At 39.5% G+C, this 13,716-nt stretch overlaps 2 protein-coding genes across 2 annotated transcripts in view; both read right to left on the bottom strand.

Moving 5' to 3' along the window:
• LOC118420157 (cell wall protein DAN4-like) overlaps window positions 1-3,775 on the bottom strand; it is a 26,782-nt gene extending 23,007 nt beyond the window's left edge. The window contains exon 1 of the mRNA XM_035826867.1: window positions 3,748-3,775. Within this exon, the coding sequence (XP_035682760.1) occupies window positions 3,748-3,775 (28 nt within the window). The remainder of the gene's footprint in view (window positions 1-3,747) is intronic.
• A 1,097-nt stretch (window positions 3,776-4,872) lies between these two features.
• The window catches only part of LOC118420156 (polycystic kidney disease protein 1-like 2), a 9,694-nt gene continuing 850 nt past the window's right edge, over window positions 4,873-13,716 (bottom strand). The window contains exons 4-16 of the mRNA XM_035826866.1: window positions 13,595-13,598; window positions 13,422-13,513; window positions 12,563-12,811; window positions 12,020-12,235; window positions 11,323-11,566; window positions 10,562-10,698; window positions 10,078-10,290; window positions 9,406-9,687; window positions 8,580-8,838; window positions 8,104-8,208; window positions 7,424-7,611; window positions 6,861-6,932; window positions 4,873-5,788 (exon numbers count right to left, since the gene is read on the bottom strand). Of these exons, the coding sequence (XP_035682759.1) occupies window positions 5,504-5,788; window positions 6,861-6,932; window positions 7,424-7,611; window positions 8,104-8,208; window positions 8,580-8,838; window positions 9,406-9,687; window positions 10,078-10,290; window positions 10,562-10,698; window positions 11,323-11,566; window positions 12,020-12,235; window positions 12,563-12,811; window positions 13,422-13,513; window positions 13,595-13,598 (2,346 nt within the window). The 3' untranslated portion in view covers window positions 4,873-5,503. The remainder of the gene's footprint in view (window positions 5,789-6,860; window positions 6,933-7,423; window positions 7,612-8,103; window positions 8,209-8,579; window positions 8,839-9,405; window positions 9,688-10,077; window positions 10,291-10,561; window positions 10,699-11,322; window positions 11,567-12,019; window positions 12,236-12,562; window positions 12,812-13,421; window positions 13,514-13,594; window positions 13,599-13,716) is intronic.

The raw sequence follows: 13,716 nt of genomic DNA, 5'->3' as shown, positions 1-13,716 counted from the left end.
CTACAGCAATATGAGATACCATCCTATGTCCAGTGGCCACTTTGCGAACAAATGTTCCTCGACTTGTATATAAGGATACCCAATCCTTGTCACGCCAGGGGGGGGGGGGCTTTTGAGGCCCTCCACTTCTAAGTCCTATAACTCTAACACGACGTGCCGTATTTAACGTTTGACGTTACGCTGACGTAAGATGACGTAATTATGACGTCATCAATTTGATTATATTGGCCGAACCCATGAAAAAGGGTATTCTCAGAAAACTTTAAGTTATGCTACACAAAATTTTATAACAAGTGCATATAACAGAATAGTAATGTTTATTACGACTTGCGTTGCCAATAGCAACATCAATGACGTCAAAATGACGTCATAAAATGACGTCATAAAATGACGTCATGCACATCTAAGATACGAGTTGGGCTCCGCCATATTATATCCACCACCTTGAATTTTTAAAAATACTTTTTACAACAAATAATCACAAAGGGCTATGGAAATACACTAAATTTATTCGTTTAGATGTTTTTTGATGAAAAAATACCAGGTAGTTACAAATTTTAAGGGATAATTAGCTTGTTACCTTCGCCAAGAAGGTTATATTTTGGTTAGAAAATTTTTGGGTGTCCCACTATGTAGGTCAATCTCATATAACTCGAGCAGCTGTGGATGGAATGTCACGATATTTGGTATTTGGGTTGCATTTGTGTATACCAAGGTTTTGTACGAAAATGGTACTTCTGGCACTTTCTGTCGGGACTGCAGCGGGGCGAGTGTGTGTGTGTGTATTTGCGTACAAGATAACTTTTGACGCTGTGGATCGTTTTGCATTATATTTAGTGATTATTTAGGGGTTTGGAAAACGACGATCAAGTTCGATTATGGGCGTCCTGGCGACAAGTTGCGATACTGCAGCGGAGCGTCAAAGTTGGCGTTTAAGTTATCCTGAAGTGGCAGGTTGAGGATTTTTGGCTAGTGGATACGTCTTTGGGTAGGGAGTAAGTCGTGTAAGTTTTGGGCCCCTGGCGGCTTGTTTTGAACTGCAGTGGGCAATTTTGTTGTTATCTTTGGAAGAGAGTAAATCAAGCAGGGATTGGTGGATTTGCATTATTTTTGGTATGTATATACCTTAGGTAATGATAAAAATCCTGAAATGTATTGTATGCAAATCGGGGCTTAATTTACATGATAATTAGAAGAATGTGTAAATCCTTCAATCGACCTCTTTTCTGGACAGTCAGTGCTCATTATCTAACTACATCTGTGCTCCCGACTTGTGTAGTTCATGACATATTTGTGTCAGCAAAACATAGATGTTATTGTTGCTAACACATTGTTTATTAGTTCTCTCTTTGCAAATGCCATGTTGTTTGTTTGTGCACTATGGGAAGGGGTTTCTCCATTTTGATGTGAAGGGGTGTTTTCCCCCTTATTTTGGTGATGCTTATGTGGCAGGGAAAAGTGGAAGCTTGGTGGTTTGTGGCCTTTTCATTACCTTCGCCAAGAAGATTAAACTTTCGGTTAAGGCTTAAGCCATAGTGTTAGGTGAGTCTTTATGTAGGTCAACAGTATAACTGGAGATCTGATTGATGGATCTTCATGATACTTGGTCTTGAGAAGCGGTCGCAGAAACAAAGGTTGAGTTTGAAAATGGTTCGCCCGGTATCTTCCGTCTCTACTGCAGCGGGCTCAGTGTGTGTGTGTGCGGAGAACATAACTAGAGAAGCTATAAAACCTTTAAGTCATTGATAAAGGTATTCTCCATAATAACCCTTGATTGGCGAAGGTATGTGTTTCCTGGAACTCTAGTTATTCTTGATCTGACCATACGGTCCATCATCTTAGATTTCGGGCTGATGACGCCATCAAATTAGCATAATTTATGCATATATAATTATGAAACATATGCTAAATAATACAAGCTTTCACTTATGTAACAAAATAGCAGTAATATAGCAAATAAATGTGAAAAATACATTGTTAGAACCAAAAATAGTGATTTTTGGCAAAACTGCCTGTCAACAAACGGTTGCCATGGCAACACGAAAAAATGGAAAATTTGTCAAACTTCAGAAAAGTATTGCCAACAATATTTTAGGAAAACTCACAAAATTTGGTGGCTCTAGCGTAAGTCGTTCTGGCATTATGGGACATCAAAGTTGGCGCAGGCCTCAAAAGCCCCCCCCCCGGTCTGAATAGGGTTAACACGACTGAAAAAAACCCAGAAAGTGCTGTCGACAAATATGTAATCTCTAGATTTTCACAAACACAGCTATTTTAGCTGTTGGTTCAAAGAGGAGTGATCAAACGGTTTGTGGCAATCAAATATCTTTATTCCGCTTCAACTGTTACAACTGGCCGCCACGCAAAATGTCAAAGAATATAAATTAATAAAATGTCTACACTGCCAGTCTAGCATCTACTTTAAGTAACACCGAGTGTGATCAGTAGTTTGTAGCTGGAGAAACGCATTATATTTCCAGCAATTAGTCTGTCTTTTTATAAAAGGTGGGTTCACCCATGCGTTCGATAATGGGCTCATAGCGGCTGGTTATGATACTGCAGCTGAGTTTAATTTCAAAGTTTGAACTTAAATTTTCTTAAAGTGACATTCCTGATTTTTAATCTATACACCAACACCACAGATTGTCTAAAAACAAAGATTTAGAAAAATAGGAAGTCCTGCTGCAGTACCAAGTTCAACCACCAGAAGGCCATAAAGTGCTTAAAAATGTCGGGGTCAAAACACCTACCCACATACTAAATATCATTGTAATCAATCCATTGATTCTTAAGCTATTCGCCGGACACAATAAAAACATCCACAGAACAAACTACCCTGCAGATCCACGACAAACAAGTAGGAGGCCCAAATGTCAGCATAAGCATCAGTTTGGGGGTGCGCCTGGTTCCCACGGTACTGCGAAGGTGACAAACAATCGTTGACAGACAACTGGCGAAAAGATAAGAATCGCCACATTCCGGACACAAAGCACTCTGTGTCTTTAAAACAGTTGTCTAAACTTACAGTATTTTGGTACTTTCTGCATGCACACTGGCATGGCCAACTTTAGGTAAATGTCACGTCCCTCTGCTCACATCAATGAACAACAGCCGGGCCCACTCCGTCGAGTTGATCGCCTCCCTGAGTCAAATACGGTTCCGAAGGCAGAGTTTTAAGTACATTTAACCCGGCTTTGCTCTGTTTTGTTCTTCTTCAGTAGCCATTCGAGCAGAGTATTCTGCAGGGACTACTACCATCTTTAATACGCCCTTATTGTTTTCTGTTATGACTTTTGATAATGGCGCATTACGTAAATTCTTTTACATTTATTACCCTCAAAAATTGGTTCGTTGCATTTTTACCACATCTAACGAGTTATAGTGTGCATAATCATATTAAACTGTAGATACCCGTCAAAGATGAACAGATGGTGGCAACAGTCGACTGCTAATTTGAGTGATTTGGAAACAAAGAGCTGACGGCAAACAAACTCATCATTCTGGACACAATGTGCTAGATAAGGGTGTCAAGTATCTTTCTAAATGTTGTCGGAAACTTTCAAGCTTTGTATTTCGGTTGGGCAGACTGCCATGGGAGAGTTGAGGGAAATGTCACGTATGTTGAGTCAACCTTAAAAGAAAAAAAGTGTATTTATGAACTATTTGTTCCTATTTATGAAGTTCTCTCTTTTTTGGACGTATTTGTGACTTTTTGTATTTTCCTGTCGTTGCATGCCTGATACGAACAGCAGCCGGTCTGGAACAGCAGGACCATTGTGATGGTTGAGTTTCCGTCCGCGTGTCCCATATGGTTTAGTAGTCACGTTTTTTTTCGTCTTTCTGACTGACATCAAAATTGCACATCGTACATGACCCGAGACTGACAGTGTCTTCTTACTTCGACTGTAAACAAGTTAGTATTGAACTTTAACATGATGACGAAACTCGTGAAGCCATGCATATCCTTTTGACCTGGGGAACAACTTGTGAGCCAGATCTTAGCTTTATTCTGACTATTCTGCAGGATAGGACAGACACGTCTCCAAGCAGCTGTCCACAGGTATGAGTTTTTTGGGTGATTTCCATTCGCTCTAGTTTGTTGTTCCGTTGTCAAAAAGGCAGAGGATGTATATCAATGCCAGCTAGGCCCTTCTAGCAACAAAATATTTGCATTTTTCTCATTTTCCACGGTATTTTACTATGGGTGAAGATGAAAGAGCCGGGTCGCCCTGCTATGGAATCCTGACAAGAAGTTGGACTCTAATATAGAACGTTAAGAGCTGCTGATTTGGAACTATCTACTGGTGCTTTGTACTCCGGTTGGGCACACTGCCAAGGACGAGTTGAGGTGAATGTCGCATGTGTTGAGTACTGATATGGAAAAAGAACTGTCTCTCTGCATGAATAACTGCCTGTTCCTTCACTTCTTCTATAAAAGACTTTAAAAGTCACCCTTTCCACACGCGACCTAAATTTGATATGTGTAACCTTTGATTTCATACTGGGTATATCATACAGCATGTAAAAGTGTGACTGAGAGGACAACAAAACACACAACGTGTCAAAAATCGTTTCTTTTCTATACAATTCGTTGAGCGTTCTGTCAAATTTGGGGTCGCAGAAAGACCGTAATGAGAGCGCCGTCCTAGTGAAAAGGGGGTATAAAGAGTGAATGTTTATTTTCGTATGGAATTTATATCGTTATATTAATTCGTTTGTGCAGAATTACACTCGGTAGAAACGTAAGTAAATTTATAGTTCAATGTACATATTCATGTTAATGATATGCGAGAAGCTGTGTGTATGTAGTAATACAACTAGCCGTATGTCGGTATGCACCCGGGATGATTGAATATTTTATTGGTCCAATGATTGTAGATCAATCTTGAGATTTGGAAAAAAAATCCCAGACGATACGATGAAACAGAACATGACTTACACAATTATTTATTGCAAATACATGAAAGGTTCAGCGTTCTTGAATTATTCAGCTAAAATGCACAACTAGATAGCATGTACCCAGACGTAACTGGATAAACTACAAACTATGCACAACTAAATAGCTTAAATCTCGAGAACGCCTGCTAGCCAAACAAAAAGAAAAACTTACAAAATGAAGTACCCGCCATAAAAGCCTGACACAGACACTAACAAGACCCAGCCTAACTTTTAATATTGAAAATGTATTGACAAGACATGGTGAAGACATACTCAAGTCTTAACGTATTGTCATGCCGTCATCAACACTAGTCCTACATGAGTACGTATTGCGAGCTTGATAATACATAAAACAGCATAGAAAATCTACAAATATTAAAAACAAAAAGAGGATTCAAGTCTCCGAAGACTGATAGGTTGGTGGTGATTGTTTGAAATATATAAAAATGATTGGGAAAAAATTGACAATTGAAGAAGACCCAACATCAATCATCATTATCTATGCTCGTAACAAAACCTACCAGTCTTATCAAATTGCCAAAGAGGGTAGTTGTGCCCTACCAATTTATTTACGTCGTGGCACGAGAGACTGGTATTGGCGCATGTTGTGCTGTTTAGAATCCTTCACGTTGACATACATTGGGTTAGACGTGTTAATGCCCGTGTGACGCGGAGGTGGATGATACCGGTTCTGGTACCGGATGATACCGGTTAAGTGTTGTTCCTGGCGGCTTCCCAACTTGCCGTCGCCAAATGATCTGTTGGCAGTGACGACGTACCTCGGTCCGGCTGCTGGTCGTCTCAAACGGCGGTCATGGTCCATCCGAAGCAGGTATCTTCTCCTTCGTTCCTGTCAACAAGACAAACAAAGGAAAATTAAGACTTTTTTACACAGCATTTGCTTTATTTCCGCTGACGTTTCGGTGACATTCTGTCACCTTCTTCGGGATTATTCTGACTGGTTTACTCCATCTGTAAGCAGCGATACCTATACTGCAGTACATTGTGAACAGGTCAGAACTGTACTGAAGATGGTGACAGATGGTCACCAAAACGTTTGTTTGTTTGCTTGCTTGTTTTTGTTTGTTTTATTTGGATTAACATTAGTGATACTAAATCAAGTATCTCTATTCTTCCAGGTGTCCTACAATTCATACACAATAAAAACAAAATATAAGGAACAAATCTTGTACAATAAGTAAACAGAAAAGTAACAAAAACAGCTGAGGTGACTTAGGGTGAAGGTGGGAGATCAGAGGTCAAATTAAAATGTTGGAAGCCATAACTTACTATGTTTTCTTTGCAGAAGGTGAATAAAATGATTAACAAAACATAATTGATTCAAGCAAGCTGAATAAAAACTTCGAAGAATAAGGTATCGGTAGAATAAAGCAACAGCTGTGAAAAAAAACTTATCTATTCTAGATAAAATTAACAAAAACTTAAGAAAATCATTTGCAACAGGAATTACTGTATTATTATATATACGTAAATGATCAATATTGCAACAGGAATTACTGTATTATTATATATACGTAAATGATCAATATTGGGCTAGGGTCTGCCAAACAAGGCACGCCACTGGAAATATCCTCCTCCAAAATTTTTTATTTGGAGACTAACGATAAATGTTAATTGCAGCGCTTTTCTTTCTGCATTGTGTTGCGTTACGTTTTGTTTTAAGTTTAAGCCATAGTTATTCTACTACAATGCAGTACGTATATAACACAACAAATAGCCAGTCAGTCACATAGCTAAAAGAAAATACGAAAACATAAGAGGAAGATGTCTGACAGACATCGAAACGTCAGCAGGTGGGAAAAAATGTTGTTAAAGAAAACTCATATGATCTACCAATGCAACCTGATGAAACTATTTTCGGTAATAAGAGAATCCACCAAAGCAGATTTTATAAACCTTACCCATTCTGTTTCGATCAAATCATCCATTCGAAGCTGTATGTTGGAATCGGTTTCTGGTGACGGTTTAGTTTTCTGAAATGGCAATGAACAGGATAACGCATAAATGTAAAGCCTCATGATAACTTGTCAAACTAAAGAAAGCTGGGCGTTAGTGAGAAAAATATTCCCAGTTTTAGTCTGACTCGGTGGAGCTAGGGATCCACCTACCGATAGATGACGGTAGTGCACCGTATCCAAATTCAATACAATGATACTATCCACAGCTTATATCACATACGCACATCATGTCTAGCACTAGAACCGCCGTTTTCTCTGGTGGTACTTTCAATGCCAGCGTCTATTTTGTTCAAATATGATCATAAAGAATGAATCATATCCAACTTGCTACGTATTATTGAATAATAAAGATAAAGAAGTGCGTCTTTGTCCTTTTTTGATAGATAGTAATTATGTAAATTTCCTTACGACTTAGCTGTTCCTAATGACAGAATCGTAACTCATCAAAGGCCTGGAAATTACACGTTATAGATAGTAAAGATTATTTCATTGAGTATCATCCTTACCTTGGTAACTAGCTTGAAGAAGATGATGACCAGAATCAACTTAACTGGTTGGAGGAGGATGAAGTCAGTCAGGAAGGAGATGACGAAGGCCAAGAGCCATGCTTGAGACTTGGACCTGCCGTAATCATTACCGTACAGGACAGTAAAGGCACCGGATACTATAACTATGGCAGAAACCAGGAACCAGGCTGTAGGGAAAATATGTTAGATATGTTACATGTAACTACATATGAGCCGTGGCCTGGCTGCAGTACTGGCACGGAACGCTATGATGATGATGATGTAACTACATGAGTCTTCACAGTACATCTTGTTCACGGAGTGACATAGTCTTGCGAGAGTATGAGACTATAGGTCCAAGACTTGCGTAGAAACTCCGTGAAGAGGATGTATTGTGAAGACACTTAAAATTGAGGTACATGTTTATGACTTCAAACTGTCACTAAAAGAAAAAATATTTTTCTAATTGTATTCATACATGAACTAATGAACCTTTCGACTGCAACAGAAACCTCACGCCAAATTAGCTTTCGTAACCTATAAGTCTCCAGTTAAACTAGTTCTTTCTCACATTCACTCACTTTGTAATTTTGAAATAGATATGCAAAACACAAAGAAACAAACGCACAGATCGAAACCAACATCTCAGTTAATTCAAAATTGCCGGTTGTCCACCTCACCTACGATAACGCTCCACCAGGGCAATGGGCGGTACGGTTTCTCACTCACGGCAACCTTCAAGCCGTGTTTCTCCATGCCGTATCTGCCATCGGATTTCTTCAGAGCTGAAAAGCAGAAGACGAAAAGTCTGCAGTGCCGGCCTGGTATGTTTATAACTGTCATTTGTAATGAACTGAATTCATAGTGGCCCTACCAGGAAAATACAGAACGTAGTCTTTAAAAAAAAGTTTAATTGAACTCAAATGCAATATGAAAATCTATTGAGACGAAACAGACTATAAAGAATCAGCTACTTGCCAACCCATTGAAAACCATTGGTTGTACATAAGATCTGAGCAGAAAATACATCTGTGATGGAAACTTGCATAAAACGTTCAGTTCACCAAAACAAGTTTATTCATTGAGTATGCGATGCGTTTCTTTCTGCTACAAAGAGTCAGAGTGGTAAATCATAAATGTCAAGTGTGAAGCTTACCTCCTTGTTTTGTAAGCTTCTCGATGTGCGCGGAAGGATCTGCGGTGTACTCCGTGCCGTTACCTCCGGGTGCGGGCATGTAACGGGGTAGATCCAAGACTCGATCCTTCCGCGGAGTGACGTTGTTGTTCTTGCCCTTCGGGTGGGAGCCGTTTGGTGGCGATGACGTGTCGTGACGTGGCCCCGCGTAACGGAAAAGCACCACGACGATGACGTTGATTGGTAAGGCGATCAGGGAACTCTCCAGGCCGATGATGAACTGAAAAATTAGAAAAATAAAGGTACATTGGGAATTATTATGGATCATTATTGATATGTTATATACTATTTGTTATATTTCAACCATACCACAGGTATGGGTTGAATATATTTCTTTTCCTGGTGTTTCTTCTTCTTCTACTTCTTTTCCTGTAAAATATTTAAATCGATTAATCTCTTTTATTTCTGGGCCAAGTGACTTGCGAATTGGCACAAAAGTGGTCCAATACCCAGATGCCTTTTTGTCATGTTTATATCTTCTTTTAAAATGATTTTATTGAGGTTTTAGGCCAATCTATCTTACCCCTCTTGTACCCTATAGCTAGTGTTCACATTCTGTACTATGCCACCAAGTAAATGGCCTGTGTAGACGATAGAACCGTCTGGCATTTGGGAATGAGACAACTGTACTCAGATATTTTTTGGTTCTCCTTTCTAGGCTATGGAAACAAAATAAGCTTAATACTTTTAGAAGGTCCGTTCAAAATAACAGATCAAGCAGATGGAGATAACATCCCGAAGTCATTTAGACTAAAATTCTTTGGAAACAAATCTAAACAGAACTTACCGTGTCCCAGCTGAACAGTTGCTCCAGTTGGACCCTCCCTCCGGTAACCCTGGGTACGAAGTTCCTGTCTCCCCGGTAGAACATGATGTTGACTAACATGAAGGACATGAGGAGGGACAGACAACAGGAGATCCTCTGCACACGGGTGAAGTGGTTGGAGGGAAGTTTCACCACAGATATCCACAGGTGTTCTGATAGAAAACTTTTTCCCGTTTTTGATTGTCGCTGTTGTTGGACCCTGTGTTCTCTCTCCCGCTGACGTCTGTGTACAACCTTTCTTCGCTGTAACATTACAACAGATATATTAACACAATGATAGACATCACAGGAAAATTCCTTTATCACAAGTAGTGATTCGGTAGACTGATTAAATCTCGCTTATAGCGGCCCGCCCAGCATCCGAGCGGACCCCTAGACGGGGAGGGGCAAGTTACAGACCTGGACAGCAGAGTTTGCGTTACACAGACTTGCATTTCGGGTTGACATGCAATTTTCGTCCTGTCCTGGTGTCCATTTTCTGTTAGACTCTTAGCGGAAATGCTACAGTATTATCTGCATTATCGACAGTTCGATTTTCAAATATCCAGAATATCGGAAGCAAACACTATATATTTTATTACAATGATTGTTACGCAAAATGTCTTTCTTAAAAGACAACGGAGATATTCAAACCCTTCGTTCATCATCTAAGCCTCTCACGATGAAGACAGCCACGATGTACAAGGCCATCACGACGCACACGGTCACCAGGGCTATCAGACTTCTGTCCAGGTCAAAGGTGAAGGAACTGCCCAAGTCCAGCGGGTTGGGCGCAACAAAGCCAGCAAAGGCTGTCAGGTGGTCACAGATACAGTGCAGCTGCTCATCGGTCGTCTGGGAACCAACCTTGAAAAAATTATAGAAAGTTTTAATTGTATGGATGAATGAATATAATAGCTATAATGCGAAATACAAAAACTAGCTGGAGATATAGATATTATGTTAAAATGTACGGCTTCTAGATACAATGATGTACATGTAAATATTTACTAAGTTTCAAAAGTTTCAAAATTTACACAACAGATGTTGCGAGGAATTTTCGTCTAACAGAATGAATTGATGATAAAGTTAAATTAGCAGATAGGAATAGAAAATAGAAAATACAAATACAGCCCACCTCACATCCCCTGTCGGTCCAAAGACTTGTCGTTTCGTCGAAGAAGAGACATTTGGAGGCTGTGATGCTCATGGTGTAGCGAACGCTGGAGTCTGACGTATGTCCGTTCTCTTCGGTGGTTGGAACCCGCTGGAGACCTACATTTAAACGTGCAGGACTCGTTAGATCAACTGTCTATTTGTCTATTTCACTTTTCAAATCTGATTTCCAAGGAGTCCACATACATGTTAAAAGTGCAGGACGAGTTACATTTAGTCAAAGGTAGGATACCATGGCCAGTGGACACAAAAAAATTTTAAAGGTAAAAAGATAAGAGCTTTGACAGTAATAAGTGTGGCAATAAAAAGAATGTATTGTATGAATGAATAATGGTATTGGTTTGCTTTACTAGTCGTGGTCTATCCATTCGTCTGGTTATATGTATGAAGATTGTTTTACGTGATGAATGTCTGTTGGGCATTGCTTATAAGTAAGGAGTTGTAAATTGTAAATATGTCTCATTGATTATACAAATGAGGCCCTCCTTTGCGTAAATCATATCATCAGTTGATTATATCCTCTAGCTAAATAACAATATACTCAAGTGAGCGTATATGCAAAGAAAGCTATCTCATAGATCATGTAAATAAGACCCTAATTTGCCTGATTTACATCTGATAAATTTTAACTTCATACGTAGCTGACAAAATGGCACGTAAATAATGCTTTAAGGTTTGCGATAGGATATTGTATAAAATACATGTCAACAATATTACACTTACCTATTGCCCACTCTTCTCGTTCACTCGCGGTGTTTAAAGCTTGCTGGTTCAGGAACCACGTGTACGGATGTGTGGTGACACCTTTATCTGTTAGAGCAGCATGATGGCTGTAGTCAACAGGTGAGACCACCGCACCACGCTTCAGGTAAGCCCTTAACGTGACGTTAGCGTCATCACTGGTGACGTCGGGGACGACGCGGATGTAGAAAGCAACACCTGGTACTGTCGTGTTGAAACTGTGTAACTGGTGGACCAAAGAAGAAAAAGGGGTTGTTTTACAAAAAGGATTGAGAAATTATGCATAATGATCCATAAACACACAACAACAAGAATAGGCTATCTGCCGAACAGAGAAAACAGACAACACTAACAGCTTTTCAGAACCGAATGATACAATAGTACTGTTAGTAGGTCATTGCTAGCTTTTCCCTACGTTATGTGTGTAGTTGCCAATTAATGTATGTTATATATATCTGTATGTGTCCAGGGGCTCCTGAAAAGCAGAATGTAGTCTGAGTGATGTTACCTGGTAAAATGGAATAAAATGAAATGCTTAACAACCCTCTGTCTCGCATGAGAGTTGCCATGGTTTGCCATATTAATAATTCATACATACTTTAAGTCAAATTGTATTACTTTTAAGATAGAAGCAGGTGAGACTTCACTACTTGTGTAAAAGACAACTTATCTATCTTACCGATATTTGTCGAGTGTTAGATGACGTCGCCGTGCCGTTCACAACTATTGGATTCTCCAGAGTTATGGGGCTGATATACTCGATACGTTCGTCTTCCTGAAGGTTGGTAACAAGGACTTTCTGCCTTTCGCCGAGGACAGAAAGTCCCAGAACTGGGGTTCTGGCATCTTCGGCATTATTTCCGTACTCAAAAGGGTTTCGTGGTGCAAAGTAAGTCTGAAAAATAAAACACACAACGTACATCTAAGCAACAAATGAGTCCCATCGATTGCCAGAAATGTATGATGTATTCCCTACATCTATTTGTTCTCTATAGTAATTTTTTGATACAGGTCTGAACCTTAATCTACAAGGATGATTATGTTTGGTTGTAAAGCTCCATCTCGAATTTGTATAACAAAGTTGAGTTCACGCGTGGCTTGGACAGATATTGAAGGAAATGGGACATTAATACTACTTTGGGAAGGTCCTTATCATGAGTTATTGATTCACGATATTCTAAATTCCTTGTACTTCATTATATGAGTATCTAAATATACACACCTGGGATACGACACTGCCGTTTTGACAAAGCTTCGACGTAAAGTTCTCTGGGATTTCAAAGTACGCTCTCGTGTCTTCCTGGGTCTGTATGACCCGCGCCCCGAGTCCGTCACAGCTGGACCTCGCCAGGGACATCAGGAACTCCTTAGCCTGGAACAGAGTCGGCTTCTCGTCTCGGTTCTTCCTCGAAACCGTTGTGAAGGACAACTCGTCTATTGTGTCGAGTGCGGTGGTGGTTGCCTGCTTGTTCTGTTTGTATGTAAATAATAAAAGATATAAAATCACAGCAGCATTGAATAACTCTTGATCATGTTAATCTAGTAAATAAAATCTTCACATCTTTTTTAAATTTCATATCATCCCCCGCCCAAATTGAGTGATGGTTTGTGGCTTCTATAAAATGTATAACAACTACTAGTATCTCACCTTCACTACATTGATGACATTGATTACATCAATCATCAATATAGAAGAACTTTATTGCACGACAATTGTGCATGGTACAAAGTATGGCAACAAATATTACATAAAGTACAAAATAGAGGTATAGGATAAAGCTTAACATCATAGTTAACATAACAATAAGGGCTAATATGCATAATTCATTCATATAGTATCAAAATGAAGTAGGCTAATCATTAGCTTCAGTATTCTTTCTAATAGCAAAGCAGTCCTTGATATATTTGCCTATTTTCGCATTATGGGAGTTCTGACATCTAAATAAATGTGCAAATCTGTCTGTAGCATCGAGTCTTTTGAAATATGTTGTACTTGCTTCGTTACATGACGTGTATTCGTCATTTGCGATCAAATCCGGGCAGACTATATCTGCCATACGGGAAATAGATTTCAGTGTCACCTTTTGGAAGTCTGTGGTCTTGTTTGTCAGTTGTGCCTCCGACCTCCCTCTGTCCACGCTTTGACTGGAAGCGTCCAGAATGTTTACGGCACCTGAAATAGGAAACAGACTGCGTAAACTATCAGTTCAGTTCAGTAAACTATCATCTTATTCAATTACTGTCATAATTTTACTTGCCTGATAAAAAACACGTTTGTTCTATTACAAGCGCCATGCAATATTTTCATCATCTTTGCGATTCCCTAAGTTTACAGCAAATTTTCACACCAGGACAATGCTGTACTACAGTATTACA

The sequence above is a fragment of the Branchiostoma floridae genome, chromosome 7 (assembly GCF_000003815.2).
Source record: "Branchiostoma floridae strain S238N-H82 chromosome 7, Bfl_VNyyK, whole genome shotgun sequence".
Taxonomy (NCBI): Eukaryota; Metazoa; Chordata; class Leptocardii; order Amphioxiformes; family Branchiostomatidae; genus Branchiostoma; species Branchiostoma floridae.
This window is presented reverse-complemented; position numbering and strand designations above follow the sequence as displayed.